Raw genomic sequence first — 20,846 nt, 5'->3', positions numbered from 1 at the left:
AGATTCCACTTCCTCGTTGTTACAGGGGCAGTATCTATCTGATAGTGGAACTTTCCCAAATCTGCCCTCCATTACCCTAGAAGGCATAGCATTAAGCCTTGCTAGGGAGAATGTCCGCCTATAATTGGGTATAGATAACCAGCTTAAGTACAGAAGTACACTGTTTTGGTCGTGGTCCCGTAGCCCCAAGGCATACGGGGAACATGGGCCCCGTGCAGCTTGCTGTAGCTCCTGAGCATCAATGTCCAGGAGACTCTGCTTAATGATCCTTTTGGTGCTGTCAAGCGATAACAGATGGTCATGGGAGAGCCCTATGGTGGTAAGTTTTAGCTGAACTGCTTTGACCCATGGGGATTTATAAGAGTCCGTCCAGACCATTGAGGTGAGTGAATTAGGGAGAGGACTTAAATTGCAACGGAGCCAGAAGTAGGGTGTATGTACCCACCCTATACATTTTAGGGTACTCAGCCCAGCTTCCAGATTTAAGACTGTGCTAGCGACACATCTTGGAACTCTGAATATTGGCCTTAGAAAGGAAGATTGAACACCTTCCAGTGAGTTCTTTTAGAGAGGAAGCCATACTAGGGCACCAAATAGAAATTGGGACACCACCTTTGCTTTATAGACCCTGCTAGCCACTAGATAAGCCCTCAGCCAGGGGACAAGGCAAGGATGTAGGCCAAATATTCACGCCAACGTGCCCTGCGGTGGCGTCTTGGGCTCTAAGATGCAGAAGCCAGCCTTGTTTGCAATGGATGAAAAGGTGTCCCTATCTCACACACCGTCTGATCGCCTTTCCTGCATTTAAAGTACTGTATTGGCCAGCCCATCCAAGATGTGAGTGAATTTGGGCTGCATGCCAGGATTCGTAGTGCTGAAAATCTGCAGCGCTCTGATAAGGGCTGGGGAAACCCTCTCTTGGATGGGTTTCACAAACAGCACAACGGTCGTCTGGCAAAACCTATTTCTTATCCTCTTCACAGTGGAGGAGAAGATGCCGCTTTGGTGAGAAGCCGCTACCCGCGTGGGTGAAACGGTGTCGGAAATGTTTCCGGATCCGCTGCAGCAAAATGGGGGCTGGATCTGTTTAACAGATATGCGCCTGATTGTGAAATTGACCATGGGCCCAAGGTGCGAGGAAGCCCCACTCTAGTAGAATACGGGCAGGGATTTTGCTACAGCTCTTAACGCCGAAAAGGAAAATAATACGTGGTGTGTATTTTGAAGGAACACCTGAAGCTCCAGCGCCCATTCAAGGCTTATCTGGGTTTTGCCAGGGGATTTGATGCCTTTTAAACTGGACCATAAAATCTGATGAAGAGCAACAACGCTCAATCCGACTGTTTGGGCAGAACTGCACATTGTAGGCATATTTGTACAGGAGGAACAGTGGGTAGGAGAAAGGTATACTTAACCAGTGTGGTACGGTGGTTAGAACAGCCTGACCATGGGCCATGCTGGCTGGGGATGATGGGAGTTGAAGTCTCAAACATCTGGAGGACACTGGCTTGGGAAAGGTTGGATTGGAGTGATGGACAAGATCGCCCCTCCCCTTCCCCAAAGGGCTGCAGGTGTAGATGAGGCCTGAGTCTCATGAATTTCCACAGGTCTGCTCCAGGGACATATAGAGTTTGTTAAATCGGTCCCATCTGTGCTTTGCGGATCATCAGGTGTCTTTCATTCCGTCATCTGCCCATTGAAGGAATTGGATATTTTCCTGCCAGAATTCTGTTCTTCTTGTGCTAATTCCAATTCGCTCCAATGCACCATTATGCCAATGCGCTAATGTTGCCAAAGGGCCTGGTGTGGCCTCTTTGAGAGTTGTACATGGGAGCGCTAGAATCAGGAGGTCTCACGGTGTATTTGACCTCAGTATCTGCTCCAAGGAGAAGACTTCCTGGAATAAGAACCACCAGTCAATGCTTACTTGTGTACGTTCCTTACCCAAATAAGAAACTGACAATGATGTCTCTCTCTCTGTGTGTGTCTCTGTGTGTGCTGATTTCAAAGGGGGCCCAAGACAGAGTGCATTGCCATTGGGCCTCCTCAGCTTCAGTGAGTGCAGGAAGTTTGAGCAGAAGAAGGTGTAGATGGTACAGGTCCACTCATAGCTTCATGGATCAGCTAGAGTGGAGGGCAAGTGAGGGTGTTGCTGCTCTGGGGATTAGAGAGCCTGGTATGAAGCACCCAGAAGGTCAGAACCGTGTGATTTTCTGTAGTACCGAATAAACACTCGACATTGCATTTGCCATCTGCTCTTCCTTGATGGTGGTATTTATAAGCTGCGTCGCTCTACCAGCCATTCCCAATTGCCTAATTATCCACTCATTCCAGAATGACCCTGGAGAGCTTTGAACGCAGGTGCGGCTCTGCTGATGGCCCACTCTGCCTCCTGCGGACTTCCATTCCGTTGCCCTCACGAACCGGGTGGGAGGACAGTGGCGCTTCACCGGTCCCTCCGACTCGCTGCCTGCTTTGCATTTTCTTCCTCTCGCTGCTTCCTTTCCATGTCACTGGAAATAAATTAAATGCTCCCCTTCGCAACAAAGGTTTCCTTCCCCCTCCCGATTCTTCTTTTGGTGTTTCCATTGATGGCATTTCCCTCTTCCATCAACAGGGTCCAACCTCACAGTCCGTTTCTATCTTCAGCTCTAAAGAAGCTATTTCAGGGATAGGCTTCAGCACCTTGGATGGCTTCCATGAGAGTTCTGGCCAGTTCTGATTGAAACCCAGAGCATATTCAGCACCTCATTGACATCAGAGGTACCAAGGCTCCACTTCTTCATCCCTGATGCTTTCTCTAATCTAAAATTGGAGCTAGCAGTAGGGATTCCTCCAAGGGACTGGGCTTGGAGGGACCCTAGACATATTTGTGGGCTACATGGGCAACCTCCATGGTCCAGAGGTTGCCCTCCCTTACAGTAAAGCAGTTAGTCATCGAATACTGATGGTGGTGCAGGAGACAATCCAGGACATGCAACTCTAGGAAGCTCAGTTTATTCCTCACTGTCTGTCTCCCTCTCTCTATGCTCGTGACAGCTAGGTTGATTGAGGGACTTTTCCCTCCAGGCACCAAATTGTCTCTGCATTTTATAAAAATTACGTTTTCTATCTTCTTTTTAAAGGGTTTGCAATACACAAAATGCCAGCGCTTCAATGTAAATTATAGCTTTGCTCATCACATTTAACGAAGAATTCAACTCAACACGCTGTCACTGGGCAATTTAATTTTAGTTTTCCTTTGCATCAAAATGATCAACAGAGTTACTAGCCCTTCTTCTTCTTCTTCTTCTTCTTCTTCTTCTTCTTCTTCTTCTTCTTCTTCTTCTTCTTCTTCTTCTTCTCCTTCTCCTCCTCCTCCTCCTCCTCCTCCTCCTCCTCCTTCTTCTCCTCCTCCTCCTCCTCTTCCTCTTCCTCCATCTATTGTTGTCTCCTCCTCCTCCTCCTCCTCCTCCTCCTCCTCCTCTTCTTCTTAAAAGAACAGGGCCAAAAGAAAGAAAACTTTCAGCCCACTTGAGTGGGGGCAGCCCACTGGTGGAAAAAGAAAAGAAAAGGCCATACTGCCTTCCCTCATTCAATTTTCAAGGTGAATGTTGAGGGCAGGAGAGGAACATTCACCATTGGCTTCTGTGAACTCCTTTGGCTGCCATTTTAATTTTCCCATAATGCTGCTTGGAACAGTGCTGTGTAGTATGACAATTCCATTCTGGGGGTGAAAGCTCCACAGAACTTCTTCTGGTTTGGCCCTGGTGGATTTCATTCCCTTCTCCCCCTCGTTGGCATGGACTTGATCTCTCTTCCATATCCCTCAGATCTGTACTCCATCTGGAGGGCAGGGAAGAGAGAACACCCAGGATCCAGGCATCCCTATTCAGGGATCTCTTGCATCATGGCCCTGTTATCCAAGACCGTTTCCATTGGAGCTTGAACCTTGGGCCTCCTGCATGTGCTCTCTCTCTCTCTCTCACTGGGCTATATGGCCCATTCCCAGAAAACAACTAGGAACATAGGAAGCCAACTCGATCCCTTTACCCCATCTTCCCCAACCTCGTGCCCATCCCAGATGTTTTTGACTACACTTCTGTTCGGTCCCAGCCAGCATGGGCAATGGTGAGGAATGCTGGGAGATGTAGTCCAAAACCTCTGGATGGCACCAGATTGAGGAAGGCTGGTCTACATTGCAAGTATTGACTGAACAGCAGCCCTCCAAGTTTTTCAGGTGGGGTTCTTTCCCTGCCCTACCTGGACAGGCTGAGGAACTGAACCTTCTGCATGCCAAGCTGGTGCTTCTACCACTCAGCTATAACCCTACCTTGATTCGGACTGGTCTAGCTAGTCCAGTATGGTCTACACTGACCACCAGGAGTCCTCCAAGGCTTTCCAAGATCCTTTCGACTGGAGATGCCAGGCACTGAACCAGAGTCCTCTTGCAGGTGCCCTCCCACCGAGCTCCTGGGCCATAGAAGAAGAGTCTGTTCTTGATGCCACTAGTTGAATGCCTCTCCTCCTCCTCCTCCTCCCCCCCCCCTTTTGCAGCCAGGCAGGAATAGAAAGGACAAAAGAACCTCGTTGATCCAGACCTTAAGGCACCTTTGGGCACCGTTTAAACCAGCTGAGAACAAACAAGTAGAGCCGTCCTCCTCGCCAGCAAAGTCACGGCGCAGAACAGAGCCGCGCTTGTACTCTGGAGCAGAGCTAATAAGTAAATGCATCTTATGACAGCTCTAAACAACTCCCATGACTTGCATATTATTTGGTTTGACCTTTCCTTAAAGACCAGCCATTAGCTAGGCTTGGCAGTCAGTTTCCATCAAGCCCATCTGGAGTACATAAAAGGGTGTTCTGAAACATCCTCCCCCCTCCCCCCGCGCGCACACACATTCTCCAAACAATTTACGAACTGTTTTATATTTCCCTGATACTTATTATACCTGCGTTGTCCCCTGATGAACCGCCCGGGGACTCTCTGCGTGTGTGCTTGATAACTAGATGCAGGAAGATGCCTCATGTCATTCATCCATTATCATGTTCCCATCATCATTTAAGCTCATCATTTTAGCCCAGGATTGACTACACCAGGGGTAGGCAACCCAGCGCCCTTCAAATGTTTTGGACTACAGCCTCCATAATCCCTGACCATGAGCTGTGCTGGTGGGGGCTGATGGGAGCTGTAGTCCAAAACTTCTGCTCCTGATCGACTGCAGGGACTCTCTCGGGCCTTGGGGTAGAGGGTTTTCCCATCACCTGCGACTACCTGATCCTTCTACCTGGAGATGTCAAGGACTGAACCTGGGTCCTTCTGCATCCTGAGCTACAGCTCTTCTCTAAAAGGTCTTTTCTGTCATCGGCTACCAGATCCCTTTAAACTGGAAATGTCAAGGATTGGACCTGGGACCCTCTACCCCAGGGGCGAAGAACTTCCATCAATTGGGCTACAATTCCCATCAGCCCCAGCCAACATACCCCTGGATTTTCTAGCCTGATGGGCAGCAGCTTTCCTGGGCCTCGGCCAGAAGGCTTTCCCATCACCACCACCGACCTCCTTTTAGTTGGCATTGTGGGGGATTGAACCATTGTGGGGGACCTTCTGCATGCAAAAGAGGAGCTGTACCACCAAGCCATGGCCACACGAAGCCCGTGAGACCATCTCGTATCAGGTCATACCCTTAGTTCCTCTCATTCAGAACTGCCTCCATTAAAAGGCAGTGCTTCCCCTAGCTTTGAGGCAAGGGGTCTTTCTTAGCTCCAAGATCCTTTGGCCTGGAGCTGCCAGGGATTGAGACTGAGACCTTCTGTGTACAAAGCAGGTGCTCCACCACTGAGCTTATGGTGCCCTCCCTCCCCAGCCAAAACTTTTCTCCTGGTTAACATTGCAATGTGGCCCTCATAGGAAGCTGCTTTATACCAGGTTAGATAGTTTGTCTACCAAGCCCAATAATATCTACTCTGAGGGACGGGGTGATCCAATCTGGTGGGCTTTCCCATCTCCTTTTAGTTGGAGATACCAGAGATCAACATGGGACCTTTAGCATGCAGGTCAGGCGTTCTACCATTGAGCTCCTTGCAATGTTCTCAGAAGCATCAGGCCAACCACTGTTGGAGACAGAACGCTGGACTCGATTGAATCCTCAGCCAGATCTGAGAAAGACCCTTCCGACGTTACATTCTTGACATTTGGTGGAGGAAACAAGAAAGCGTTCACAAGGGGTCCATCACTATACCTGATGGGATAGTCAGCAGCACTGAGGTTAATGAAGAAGTCCCACTGCCAGTCCTTCATTTCCATCAGATCCTGCATACTTTGCAAGTAGGTGGACAAAAGGCTTGCTCCTCCCCAGATAGTTGCCATGCGCCAAGAGGTGACTCTCACATTTGGATACTGGCTTGCAAACTGGAGCACTTGCCGGTGTAGGTAATTGGATCGCTTTACAGGGGAGGGGAGGAAAAAAAGGAGGAAAAGGTTCAGTGAAAAGTCCTGTGGCACAGGAGTGTGCATGACTACTTAGCCACAGCTCCTTAAGGGTGCATGGAATGGCAAAGAAGCAGGTAGAGAAAAGCTCACTGGACAGAATCTCCTCTCCACATGGCAGAGCATATGAAGAATTTAAGAACGTAAGAAGAACCATTCTGGATCCATCTAGTCCAGCATTCTGATGCACTGAAACTTGTGCACTCCAGATGTTTCAACCACAACCTTCTTCACCACCAACCACTGGCCATGTTGGCTGGACCTATGGAAACTGTGGTCCCAAACATCTGGAGGGCATGTCTAGATGAAGCATCAGAGAAAGTGGTCTGAACAAACGTTATTTCCTCCTCTGTTGCTTTCTGCTGCTTCAAATTATCTCTTATTACACTATGGAATTCACTACCACAAGATGTATTTGGATGGCTTGAAAAGGGGGCTAGAGAAATTCCCAGAGGAGAAGGCTATCCATGGCTACCAGTCCTGATGGCTCTATGCCATCTCCAGTATCGGAGGCAATATGTCTGTGTGCACTAGTTGTTGGGGAACATGGGTGGGAGGGTGCTGTTGCACTCACGTCCTGCTTGTGGGTTTCCCATGGCCCATTGTGTGAACATAATTTGGTCTGACCCAACATGGCTCTTCTTGTGTTCTTAGAGAGAGAATTCCAAATAGGAATTGGTGTAGAAAATACTCTTCCAATTAAGCGAAAATTGTAAGTGCAATCCGACGTAAGCCCCACTGAATTCAATGAGCCTTACTCCCAGGTAAGTGCATATGGGATTGCAGATTTAAGACCTTCCTCCTCTTTCCTTCAAGCCTTGGTGAAGATCATATTCGTTCTTCCACTGCAAACTTTTAAATTCATCTCAGAGCCTAGAATGGCTTCTTGGTTAACGCTACACAATATACAACAGGTGGACATGGACCGATACCCAAGGTATATAAAAGGGACAGCTGAAGACAATCAAAAGGAAGGAAACCTGAATGTACCCATGCATTCCGCTGAACAAAAACTATGCGACGTGTGGTGGGTGGGGAAACTGCTCTTGGCAGCTGCATTCCAGTGGTGGGTGGAGCCAAAGCAAAGGGGGTGGGTCCCAAATACCAGGACATTGTAGCTTAAAGCTCCAGCTGTTAATAAGGATGATCAGGATGATCAGGGGTCTGGAAAAAAAGCCCTATGAAGAGAGACTCAAACAACTGGGCATGTTTAGCCTGGAGAACAGAAGACTGAGGGGAGACATGATGGCACTCTTCAAATACTTGAAAGGTTGTCACACAGAGGAGGGCCAGGATCTCTTCTCGATCCTCCCAGAGTGCAGGACACGGAATAATGGGCTCAAGTCAAAGGAAGCCAGATTCCAGCTGGACATCAGGAAAAACTTCCTGACTGTTAGAGCAGTACAACAATGGAACCAGTTACCTAGGGAGGTGATAGGCTCCCCCACCCTAGAGGCCTTCAAGAGGCAGCTGGACAACCATCTGCCAGGGATGCTTTATAAGGTGGATTCCTGCACTGAGCAGGGGTTGGAATCGATGGCTTTATAGGCCCCTTCCAACTCTACTATTCTATGATTCTAAGTAAGCCTTAGGAGACGTGTTTTGACCATTTAGAATGAAGGAAAACAGCAAAGCTGGAAAAACACGAAATGATTGGTGGTTGGGAGGAAGTGGCCGCCTGGAAAACCCGGAGAGCATGATTGGTCCCCCCATTAGGATAGGATGCAACCCATGGGCCTGTTTCCCCACCACCACCCTTGGCATTAAGGCAACACCTACGGTACGTGGCAGAGATCAACAAAGGCAGATGGGCAAAGGAACAAGAGATGGGCAGACGGTGAGACAGGCAATGTATAACCGGTGATATATTACCTTGTCAACATGAATGTAATAAAAATGGTCTTTATGGTAAATAGCCTTAAACATGCGCGCCAGTTGCCGGGAAGCTCTGCCATGAACAACCAAGACAAATGCGATCCTGATGGGGTTGGCTGGCATGTACTCTACGGAGTCCTCGTCCCACTGCACATTGTTGCTGGCTTTGCCTGTTTGGAAACAAAACACAGTCAGGGCACCTGGGGAGCGCATGGGCAGGGGGCAGGCGGACCTCTCTCCCCTCCTTGCCCCCATACCATATAAACAACCATCCTGTTATGAAGCACCCCAAATGCTGCTGCGTTGTGAAGGCTGGGCCTGTAGCTGGAAGGGGACGAGGGTTTTGTGTTCTTTTTGGTCTTGGAGAAGAGCCCAAAAGCAGGTTCCATGGGATATTGGGGCACTTTGTGCATCCCGAGCAGAGAGTCAGGCCTTTGCTAGACCTAAGTGAAAATCTGGGGGAGGGGAGGGGAGACCTCGCGTTATGAATAACGCGAGATCTCACCCTCGTTTACACGCAAGGCGCGACGAGCTCAAGAAGAGAGCCGTCGCGCCCGCCATTTTTAAAAAAAACTTGTAAAGGGCCGGCTGCGCACAAGAGGATGAGCAGCAAGGTAAGTGGTTTAAAAAAACAAAAACCTTGATTTCCCCGCTCCCCCCACCCTAGCCCCGATGGGCACAGCGCTCCTGGCTCCGCGCGAGTAATCGTGCAGAGCTGGGGAAAGCTGCAGAAACGGGCCACATGCGCGCGGTCTCAGGCTGAGCCCAAGACTGCGGGAAAAAGCAGGGCCAAAGGATAGGCCTACGTCCCGGGGCCAGGGAGGGTTGATCCCTGCCTGAGCCCAGGATCCCCTGTGTGTCATCTGGATGCAGGAGGACCATCTCGGGTATCACCCCGGGATATAGACTGGTCTAGCAAAGGCCTCAGAGCCAGTGTGGTGTAATGGTTAGAGTGTTGGGCTGGGAGTCAAGAGAACCGGGTTCTCGTCCCTAGCTCCTAATAGTTGATCCCTTGGCCCGGTTGGAGACTCTCAGCCCAACCTACCTCACAGGGTTGTTGTTGTAAGGATAAAATGCATCCCAGTGCACCTACAGCAACTTCACTATTGTCTTCAAATGCTTCTTATCTTTAGCTTTCTCAGTGTCAATTTACGATTCTAATTCCCCAGATGTATGTATGATTCTACGTCCCCCGATACGTGATTTTAATTCATTTTAAATTCTTCATTAATAAAACAAGGAATTGCTTTCAAGGACCTCGTCAGGAAATCTGAGTCTCTCAGCTGTTGGGGGCATCAGGATTTACTAAGCTCCCAGAATTCAACACCAAAAGATCCCTTGTGTATGTGTTTGGTTTAGATGTATGTAATATCCACATCCTCGTCAATGACAGCATCATCCGTTAACAGTCCCATGGAAATAAACGTTGATGAGACATGGACACCAATGGATGATACTAGGGCCTAATCTACACAAAGCAGGATATTTCACTGTGAAAGCAGTATATAAAAGGTAGGAGCCACACCAAGCAGGATATAGTGGTATGAAAGCAGTATATGTTATGTGTCAATGGGCCCCAACAGTTGTCAGTGCACTTCGATACCGCTATAAAGCAGTAGTGTGGCGTCTGCCTTTTATATACCACTTTCATAGTGCAATATCCTGCTTGGTATAGATTAGGCCTAAGTTGATTTCCCGCAGAGTACCCACTCCACTCCTGAGATGGAGACCTGCTACAGGATTGGAAAGGAGCCACCCCATAGTATGTTGGGCTTGGGTGCTCAAAAAATGGAGGTATATTCAATATCAGTCACAGAGAGGTAAATTCTGGCATACAGGACCCAGGGGCCGACCCGAGACAGTTTGCTGCCCGAGGCAAAGGACAAGATGGTGCCCTACCACCATTTCCTGTACAGTAGGAATGGGCAATTTGTGGCCCTCCATATGTTTTGGTCTAGAACTCCCATGATCCTTCACCATTGGTTATGTTGTCAACAGCTGATGGAAGTTGTAACTTTCTAGAAAACATGATGACAGCCTTATTTTAATTTCCAGGTCATGACTCCATTATAAAATGTACATAGAAGAATGGCTTCCGTTTAATTAAACATAGGGTTGCAGCAATGGGTGTTAGTGGTGGGGAAGGGGGAAAGCTATTTGTCTGGGAGGGTTCTGGACCACTCTCACCCACCCCTCTTCTCTGCCTTGGAATGGAAAGTAAGAGAAAAGTAAAAAGAGAAGGCGGAGACATCTCCTCCTCCAAAGCATTAGCTGACCTGATGTAATCGAAACGTTACGGAATGTTTGCAAACATTATAACTTCTGAGAGGGAAGTTTCAGTCACTGAAGGCTAGCAATTAAAGTAAATAAGGAAGCGGTGATAGGAAAGAAAGATTGGTTATAGAAGGAGATAAAACTTCATACAGCACCTAAAGAGAAGCAGGCATCTCCAATAACCATATGTTTTTTAAAAAAGCAGACGCCTGGGAATTTTTTTTTTGGTATCAGAACTAAAAAGAACTTATTGGATGGAATCCATCCAAGCTTTCTACATTTAAGGAGCGGGATGAGATTATTCTTTACCATTTTGTTGCGTAGGCTAGGGGCGCATAAGAACGTTAGTTATTGGTCAGTTTAGAAATGCATGAAATAAATCGGGCTGATGGGATATGTAGTCTCCGGGAGGCCCAAAGTAGTGAACGGGGAGTTCTTTGTTGCAACTTCTCTAAGGAACGGATGGTGTGTGTGTGTGTGGTGGGTAGAGGTTAAAAATAGACTTAGGGGGAAAAAACCCTAAAAAATTTCCGACTTCACTTCTACAAATCAGTCACTCCCTTGGCTGTTGCAAATCACTGCTGCCTTTACAGGGAAGTCCCCAGAGTTTTGCTGATATACATAGAATAAGGATTTGGGTTAATTTTTGTCCTCTTGTATAGCTGTTTCTGCTGTCATGGATCTCAGGGGAGAAGCAATTTAAGGTGATCCGTGAAATAATTGCAGTTCTGCGTTTTCCTGACACACGAGGAAAGCCTACGGGCGATCTCTTTGCAAAATGCACACATTTCTTCCCCATGTCTCTTCTTGTTTAACCTTGAATTTTCAAGTTCTGATTCTCAATCCAAACTCACCCCGGCGTTATGACTACCAAAGTAGTTTGAGAGCTGAGCTTTCTGTGGACATTTGAAACGGATAGAGGAGCCCTCCTTATTTTATTTCAAATCCCCCACCTCCCAAAAAGAATGGAACAAACTTAGTAATTATGTTCTGAAGGCACACTGGAAAAGTATGGAAATGAACAGTCGATGTTTGGCTAATGACATATTTTTTAAAACACACACACATGGATAACCTAGACTGTGAATAATATGTCTCCATTTACACTCTCAGCTTCTTCAATTTATCATCTTCAGCAATCTATTTCCAAGGGTAAGACCAATCAAAACAAGAATGACAGGACTTAGTATTTCAAAAAGCTTTTAAAAATAACCTAGAAGTAACTTGAAAGGAAGAAGAAATCCATTTGCAGTGTTGCTGTTGCTGCTGCTGCTGTTACATTTATATCCCATTTTTCCACCACTTGCAAAGAATCCAAGGTGGGTTGGATTCTCTTCTACATCTTATCTTCACAACAACCCTGACTTCTCCCATTGATTTCAATGGGCTTCCTCTAAGCAGTTATCTGATCATCATATGTTTGTTATACTTTATATTTATTTATTATTGCATTTATATCTGCCTTTTTTCCTGCAAGGAACCCAAGGCGGCATACATACAGTGGTGGCCAAAATTGTGGACACTGCTTGAAATGTTCATGTTTTGCAACTTTGCAAGCTTATAGAAAATGTTCTGTTTCACGAAATTCAAATGTTTATATATCAATTGAAAGACCTGATTCACGTAATACAACGATCGTGCTTATTTTCCTGGGTGTCCAATCAACTCTTTTCTTTGGTGCCATGGCTCTATTTATGATGTACGTACGTACATTTTTAATTTGAGAAATACTTCAAATATTCACACAATTTCTAATTGCTCTTCAGTTACAGAACAAACAGCAAAACTGACTTTCCCCAACTTGAAACATGATGTATCGCAGCTACTGCCATGTGATTGGTCCCCAGAACAAGGACTGTGATTGGCCAGTAGGGTTTGCAATTCCAATCCGCTTCTTCACTCAATCACATCTGTGTTTGTTTTTAGTCTAAAGTACGCATAACTTTTTTGTACTGTAGATATTTGCATTCTGTTTTTTTGTATTGAATCCAGCATTAAATTCTCTTTCAATCGATATATAAACATTTGAATTTTGTGAAACAGAACATTTTCTATAAGCATGCAAAGTTGCAAAGTTGCAAAAAGTGTCCACAATTTTGGCCACCACTGTAATCCTCCTCCACCTCTCCACTTTATCCTCACAACAACAACCCTGTGAGCTGGGTTGGGCTGAGAGTCTGTGACTGGCCCAAAGTCACCCAGTGGGTTTCCATGGCTGAGTGGGGACTAGAACCCAGATCTCCCAACTCCCAGTTCGACACTCTAGCCACTACACCACACTGGCTCTCAGTTATACTTTATAGTGGCTTTTAAAGCACTGTGGAAACCCAAAGGTTTTAGGTCCATTGAAATTACAGGCACTTAGATTAGCCATGACTGTCTTCTCCCATTGATTTCAATGGGCCTCCTCTAAGCTGAGTCTGGCTCCAACCCTCAGTTTCTTGTCCAGAAATCTGGAGGCGGTTTGAATCATTCTTTAAAATCAAGAATAACAGAGGATTAGAAATTCTGAAGCTTTTTTTTAAAAGGAAAGGAAAGACATAAATAATACAGCCGGTGGTAAAATTGCACAAGGTATCATCGGCGAATCCACCAAAAAGCAAAATATCGGCCGGTTTGGAAAGAGTCCGCCCGAGAGGTGAAAGTTATGATTGAAAGTGAGTGGGTGGGTGGAAGTGATAAATTGTAAGCCGGCTTCTGCAATCTTTGCTCACGCTGGGTAGCTCTTTGTCGCCTGTGTTGTATTGTTCAAATCAATTATGCTAATCACGTGGATAAGTGCCATTACGAATAACAAAAGGTTGCAAAATTCCGCTCTACTCTGTGGTTTCAACTAATGTAGTGATAATGATTTGTGGTGGCTTTTCTGGTATTGTTTTTAAATTTCGTTTATTGGCACTGTAAATAAATAGCTTGCAGAGCTGCGAAGGAACGGCAATTTACGTGGCCCGCAAGCCATTCAACGGGCGATAACTGATGCTTGCTGTCCAGCTGTGGAGAGCACAGGTAAAGAGAAACACACAGTGGTGTAGTGGAGGCTCTCCGGGCTGAAGCACTGGGATGTTTTGATGGGCTGGGGCAATGAGCAGTGGAGGCTGGGGGCTCTGATTTTGGTGGGGCTGTGAATCCATTCTGGGTTTCATTCAGAAGCAGCCAGAACTCTGAAGGAGCTATGCAACATGCTACCCTATCCCCCCAAAATGGGTTCAGCCCCCCCCCCCACACAAATACAACACAGTGTACATGGCATTTCATCCTGATTTCACACTTCTGGATGTGTACGGCCCCTAGCTGGATTAAAGCATCTTGCTTTTCTTGTGCTCTCGCCTAGTGCTTGGAAGTATCAGCTGACGACATTTCAAAACACAATGCATCACAGTTTCTGGAAGGCTGCACGGGCCTTTAGAAAAGACACCGTCAGTTGCACAAATCTTTTTATTCAATCTGTTCATCCACGCACCTGCCAGCCATTCCTATTTTATGTAGTGCGGACAATGTGTCGTGTTTCTCAAAACCTCCCGCCTTCTTGGGAGACAATAACAAGGCCTGCTAAGTAATCCACAAAGCTTTATTCAAGCAATAAACAGCTCTTCCCACCTGTAGAGAGTCTAATCTCTTGGAATATTCCCCTAGGCAAAACTGTGCAAACTAAGCGAGACAATTGTCCTTTCAAGAAGAATGGAAAGCCCTTTCCCAAGACGCGTTAACATCAGAGAGAGTAGTTCTGAGGCAGCTTCTGATGGGACGCAAGCTGAGCTGACTTTCTCTCACCTTCTTTTAGCTCCACCCGTTTTAGTCAGCAGCGTCCTCTAGGATCGGCTAACCTCTCCAAGCTCTCCCCCTCGGAAGAATGCTGGCTTCCCACTGACTGTGTATTATTTGTCCTTGAGGAGATAAGCTCTGGAGAGGGTTCACTCCCAGCTGGTGAAGAGGCCGTGAGAGCTTTCTCCCCCACAGGTACAGGCGGGCCTGTTTTGGCGCCAACTCCTCTCCTTCAGAGTCTGATTCTGATTGATCACCTGAAAAACCTTCTTCCAATCTAGGGGGAGCAGGGCTAGATATGACACAATGGTAAATACTGGACAACAGCTATTATTATTATTATTATTATTATTATTATTATTATTATTATTAATTACATTTATCTCCTGACCTTTTCTTCTTGCAAAGAACCCAAGGCGGCTTACATAGTCCTCCTCCTCCTCTCCATTTTATCCCACAACAACCCTGTGAGGTAGGTTAGACTGAGTCAGTGACTGGCCCAAAATCACCCAGTGAGCTTCATGGCTGCGTGGGGACTAGAACCCAGATCTCCCGAGTCCCAAGACAATGCTCTAACCACTACATCGCACTGGCTGTTTTCATCAGTCTACGTGGTCCCCAGATCCTGCCTCAGCTTTTAAATATGAATAAATAAAAAGCTATTTAAAGTAATTGTGGTCCCTGCTGATTCCTGCCAGCCACTGTATCACTGCATTATTATCTCCACGTCCTTTGAACATTTTGGAAAGAAAAATGCAATCTGATATTGATTTTTTTTGTTCCTTTGTTCCATTTAAAAATAATAATAATTGCTTTACTTCCATGTATGGCATCAAGCTTAAATACACCTGACAGTCACTGCTTAAAAACAGAAGACATATTTTGTATATAAGGGACCTCAGAATGCTTGTAACGGTGAGAGGTTTGGGAATGCTGTTTGCTTTTGTTTAATACTAGCAATTGGACCCAGCTTCACATGGGCTGAAGCTGCCCTTAGTACAACACAGAGAATCTTTTGAGGCAACTTACACAACGGTCAGGGTTCGACTCATTGTGCCTGCCCCACCTGAGTGAAGCCATGCCACCACTCCAATTGACTGAGGGGTCTTCCCCACAAGTAAGAGGGTAGGGAGAAACCATGTAACTCTGTCTCTCAACAAACTCATCTCCCCGGGGCTTCAAACCATATGGACTGCAAAGTGATGAGCTTGCCAGGAAAGGCTGCCTCTAGGGGCAGACGGTGTCACTTCAACCACATGGACACACTGAAATGATTTAAAACCAGCTGATGCCCTGCCAACACGGATCGCAGCGAAAAATCAAATCTAATGAAACATTAAATGTTACTAAAGGTATTCTGAGACCTAAATAGTACTTTGTTAAATTTAACAGCTGAAGACTTCCTTGCTTAGCAATAACTAAACGTTGATCGGGTTACTTTTAGCTGTAGGTGTCTCTTAATCCCTTCAAGATTTCTTTACTGGCTGTACGTTACATATCATTGTACTTCGGCCTGCACCTGAGTTTATAAAGGAGTACAGAAACATTTTATGTTGTTCATATTTCATTTTGCTACAATTAAATAATAATAATAATAATAATAATAATAATAATAATAATAATAATAATTCCTTACCCGCCTCTCCCTTTGGATCGAGGCGGGGAACAACATTAGTACAGGAATCAACACATCTTAAAAATTCTTGATTTTACATTGGATAGGCCTGCCAGAAAAGGCTAGTCTTCAAAGCTGCCTTAAAATCACAGAGAGAGTTAATATTACAAATCTCCTCCGGCAGGCCGTTCCACAATCTGGGGGCGACAGAAGAAAAGGTCCTCTGGGAAACTGATGTCAGCCTAGTCTTGGCTGACTGAAGTAAGTTCTCCCCAGAGGACCTGTTTGTTTAATTACCCTACTTTTTTATATTAAAAATCAAACTATATAGTACATTGTTTTAGAAGATAGTCTAATACTTTACCACCCACCCCAAAAAAGCTTTATGGACATAAATAAAATCCCAACTTTGAATGATAGTGAAAACCATTGTTATTTGTGGGTTCTGTGTGTCAAGTTCTTTCCAATGAAGTGTGTTTCATGAGAATCAGTGAAGGGAAAGGCCATCAAAAAGGGATGACCAACTTACTCCCAACTTTGAATTATATATGATTCATTAGGGTTCAATTCAATGGGGATGACATTGCAGTAAGAACTTTAGACTAAGATATTCTGGAGCTGGGGTGGTGGTGGTATTTTGGCTCCGCCCCTTTCACCTTCAGCCCATGAGACCCCAAGGGCTTCTCTGCCCTGAATGTGGCCATTGGGCTGAAAGAATCTCCCTTGAACCAGCATCCTGTGCATTCCGAAAGCCAACTGAGCAGTCTTTCTATTACACAATGAGACAAGAAATGCTCATGCTTCCTTGGGTAAAGGGAGGACCACAGCTTGATGACCCAAAAGACCCCAGGTTAATTCCCTGGCATCTCCATTTAAAACACAGCTTGAGGTCACTTTCATACCACAATCATGAAATCATTAAGTCACTTACATGCCACAACCACTCCCAGGTTGATGAAACAGGCCGCACCCCTTTAAAGATCAAAGTCTCAGTCCATGTAGAGGTGGAGCTAATCAGCCTAAAAGCCAGCGACATCCTACTTAAGCTTCAGTCTGGTTGGGATCCTTGTAGGAGTAACATGTAGATCACCTCATCTGCTTTTCAGCCCTAGCACCACTTGGAGCTGTCTGTGGTGCTGATCTCTTTCCGCCTTGCTCTCTGTGGTACCTGACCACTGCTCAATATCTGCTCCACGGCAGACCGCTGCAACCCAACAGTGTGTTTTCTGCAGGGTTGTTAACAAGGTACACGGCCTGGTTAACAAGTCACCCTGAGGAAAATGCACTGCATTAAGGCAACGTGACAATCCATCCTGCGGAAAATGCATTGCATTCAGACAACATGATAACGTATGATTTAGCAACAGCCCACACTCAACCACTGATAGTGGTTAAATGTGCTGTGTGAACCCAGCCGCTATAAGGTAACTTCCCATATTCCTGTCTTCGGTGTTATTTGAATATGCCATTCTCTCAGCTGTCTGGTTGTATGCAAACTGCATTCTATATGAAATCGAGAAGCTTTTGGCAAAGTAGCAGTTTGTGTACACATCAAAACCCACCACCACCTCCCTGTTTCCTTTGTTTGGAATTCAACGATCACAAGCAATTACTGAAATCATTTTTGTGTTTTACAAATCAATGCCTAATAACCAGGACACTGATATGCGACGCACACCGGCGAGAAACAGAGATACAGAATCTAATTTACTATGATAACTATCTTGCCAGACCAATAACCTTAATAGAAAACTTGCTTTTTTTTGACATTTCTAATTATGAAGATGCTATCATTCCTCGGAGACAAATCACAATTATTTCCTTGCTTTGTTGGAGCATACGAGAGCCTGACGTGTTTTCCTTCTCCCCCATCGACTTGTATGCATAAACAAATAGCACTTAAAAGTAACAGTACATTCATTAATGTAGCATTAGAATGAATTCCCCATTAAAAATACCTATCACACCACTTAACAGCTAATTAGTTCATCACAATCAACACTGTCACAGTGAATACTAAGCGGTTTTATGCGGATCATCTGTTTATTTAATGCAAGGGGTGTCTTTTAGATGTACTCCTAGCTGAGTAAGAGCCATTTGGCTGTGAGAAGCTCTTCCCCACCAGGGACAGTGTCTAAGGATACTCAGAATCCCCTGGGTTTGGGGGCTTACGGGTACCCAGGATTGCACCCTTGAGGGGATCTTCTCCTCCATGTGCCATCCACCCTGCTTTTTCAGCTAGATGGCCAATTTTGATTTTCTAGCTGGGGGCTTCAGAGCAGGAAGGCAGAAGGCTGTCTAGTGCTTAGGAAGCTGTCTAAATCAGCTCCCGCCACCTCCACTCCCCGTCCCTGGGTCTGCCCCCTTTTTGCTCTCTCTCTCTCTCTCTGTGCTCCATTTACCAAGCACGGAGAGACCTCTGCTGTGGTTCACTCTGCACTGAGAAGGAATAGACCAGCCAAGACAGGAAGCAGGGGAAGAAATTCTCCAAGAGTCAAGGAGGAATCTTCCTAGGGGCTTATCAGACAGGAGGCCCAGGCTAAGAGATCATCATCCCCACCCCTGGAACTCAGTCTTTGTTGGAGGGGGAGGAACATCAGAATTGACAGATCCCAGAGTCTGCCGTAGGGTCATGGGGGCAGAGTTGAGAGGAGAGGAGAAGTGGTCTGCTAGGTTAGCCACTCACCAGAGCTTACAACTTGAAGACCGTCTCTGAAGGAGGGGAACTGTCCATTTAGTTGATAGGCAACTGCCTTGCTTTGGTAAGCTAATTAAGCTTAGAGGATAGCTCCTCCCATTCATGCTTCCTTCAGGTGCAAAGAGACATCTATTTACTGAATAAAGCTCTGTAGATTGCATAGTAGACCTCTTTATTGTTTCTCTCCTCAGTGGGAGGGCTTGGAATCATGACACTCAGTGAGTTTCACCACCATTGCAGCCTCCTCCTCCTCCTCCCTGTTCTCTTCACTGCTGCCATTCACTTGGACAGGCTGAGAGGCTTCTCCTTCTCACCACCACTGTTGTCTGGGCCAGAGCAATATGCCAGTGAACAAGCAGACTGCAATAGTGAGGCAGAAGAGCAAGTCCAGGGACTCTTGTCCATGGGACCCTGCTGGGGGATTGGCCTGTGGCAGTGGCCCAACTATACTGTAAGTAGCCAAAAATGAAAGGAAACCCCAAATAGCACATGGAAAAAAGCCAAGGGCAAGGGTTGGAAACGGAGATATGTCTAGGAAATATTTATTTGTATATGCCAACGCGTTTCGGACTTATGAAGTCCTTCTTCATGGCCATCTAAAAGAATATATAATATAATATAATATTTACAAGAGTAAGGAATTGTAAAATCATATATGCTCATACAGTATGCTTCAAAAAACTTTAGAGAACATTGCAACAAGACATCAAGGTATAGTACGATTCATAATACTACAGCTTGATGTCTTGTTGCAATGTATTCTAAAGTTTTTTTGAAGTATATTGTATGAGCAGACATGATTTTTCAATTCCTTACTCTTGTAAATATTATATTATATATTCTCTTAGATTGCCATGAAGAAGGACTTCATTATTTATTTATTTATTATTGCATTTATATCCTGCCTTTTTTCCTCCAAGGAACCCAAGGTGGCAAACATAATCCTCCTCCTCTCCAATTTTATCCTCACAACAACAACCCTGTGAGGTAGGTTGGGCTGAGAGTGTATGACTTGCCCAAAGTCACCCACTGGGTTTCCATATTTCCTAGATAGCTCTCTGTTTCCAGCCAGTTTCCTCCTTGGCTTTTTTTCAGTTGCCCAACTATATGCCTACCCTTGACACCGGCTCTCACCAGAGATGCATGGCTTGAACAGGCGACCTTCTGCAAGCCAAACAGGTGAGCTGACCACTGCGTTCAGGTACCTCCTTCTGTGGTCCTGGAGTAAGCATTCGAGTTTGATCGGGTCGCCTTTCTCATGACTCTGCAAGAGTTTTCCATTCCTTCTAAGTAGGAGGAACCAATGGAGAACACCTTGCATGGACTGAAGTTCAGGCAGCCCGATTCAAAGCTGCTTTCCTCCTCTTTGATCTCTCCTAATCCGTTTTTAGGTTCTAATCCTTCAAAGCACAAGTAACCGTGGGCAGAGAACGGGTGTCTCTGAAGCCTCGGAGCTGAAGTAAATCAACTGAGAAAGCAATGATATTGATGTAATATAACAAACCCAGTGGATGTAACAAACAAAAAACGAAGGAATTTATCAAGGCAAACGGCTCAAATTAGAGCCGGAGAATAATCTTTATTGATTCCATCTCTTGTTTTGCTCTATTTCAGGGGTATTAATAGCCTGGGCGATCGATCGCATACCTTTCCCTACTCTTTTCCGGCCAACGAAGCACTCCCGGAACAGAATTTTTACCAGCCGGCAGGGGGAGGCACATCCAGGATTAAACACTGCAGCTAGAGATGTTGAGGCATCCATTTGGGTCCAGGAAACCAGCAAGCAGGCCCCCCATCCAGATCCCCGGACTCCGCTTGCTGAGCGATGGGACCTCTAATCTTGTGGAAATGGCCATTTATGGCAGCCACTGTGTGCGAGATCAGAGCTGCGCACTTTCGGGAGCCAGCTTTTATGGAAAATGCCAGCTTGCAGCTGGCTTGCAAGGAGAAATGGGTGGCTGCAGGCCCTCAAGGAAAGCTCACCGAGCAATTCAGGGGCTCGTGCAGGTAAGTGGCAGCAGCGTGGCCACAGGTGCCCCCTGGTCCGGACCCAGGTGAGTCTGTCCATCACCAAATGCAGTGAATGGAACTTACAAAGTTTCCTCATTCTGGGGTGGGTGTGTTGATCCTCTTTCCACCGAAGGCTGCATTCC

At 46.0% G+C, this 20,846-nt stretch overlaps 1 protein-coding gene across 1 annotated transcript in view; it reads right to left on the bottom strand.

Annotated features, from left to right (window-relative positions):
- The window catches only part of XYLT1 (xylosyltransferase 1), a 202,236-nt gene that overhangs the window by 48,376 nt on the left and 133,014 nt on the right, over window positions 1-20,846 (bottom strand). Inside the window, exons 4-5 of the mRNA XM_063143471.1 lie at window positions 8,342-8,514; window positions 6,222-6,424 (exon numbers count right to left, since the gene is read on the bottom strand). Of these exons, the coding sequence (XP_062999541.1) occupies window positions 6,222-6,424; window positions 8,342-8,514 (376 nt within the window). The remainder of the gene's footprint in view (window positions 1-6,221; window positions 6,425-8,341; window positions 8,515-20,846) is intronic.

This window comes from Elgaria multicarinata, chromosome 17, assembly GCF_023053635.1.
Source record: "Elgaria multicarinata webbii isolate HBS135686 ecotype San Diego chromosome 17, rElgMul1.1.pri, whole genome shotgun sequence".
In the NCBI taxonomy this organism is placed as follows: domain Eukaryota; kingdom Metazoa; phylum Chordata; class Lepidosauria; order Squamata; family Anguidae; genus Elgaria; species Elgaria multicarinata.
Note: the sequence above shows the minus strand (reverse complement) of the source record. Positions and strands in the feature narration are given on the sequence as shown.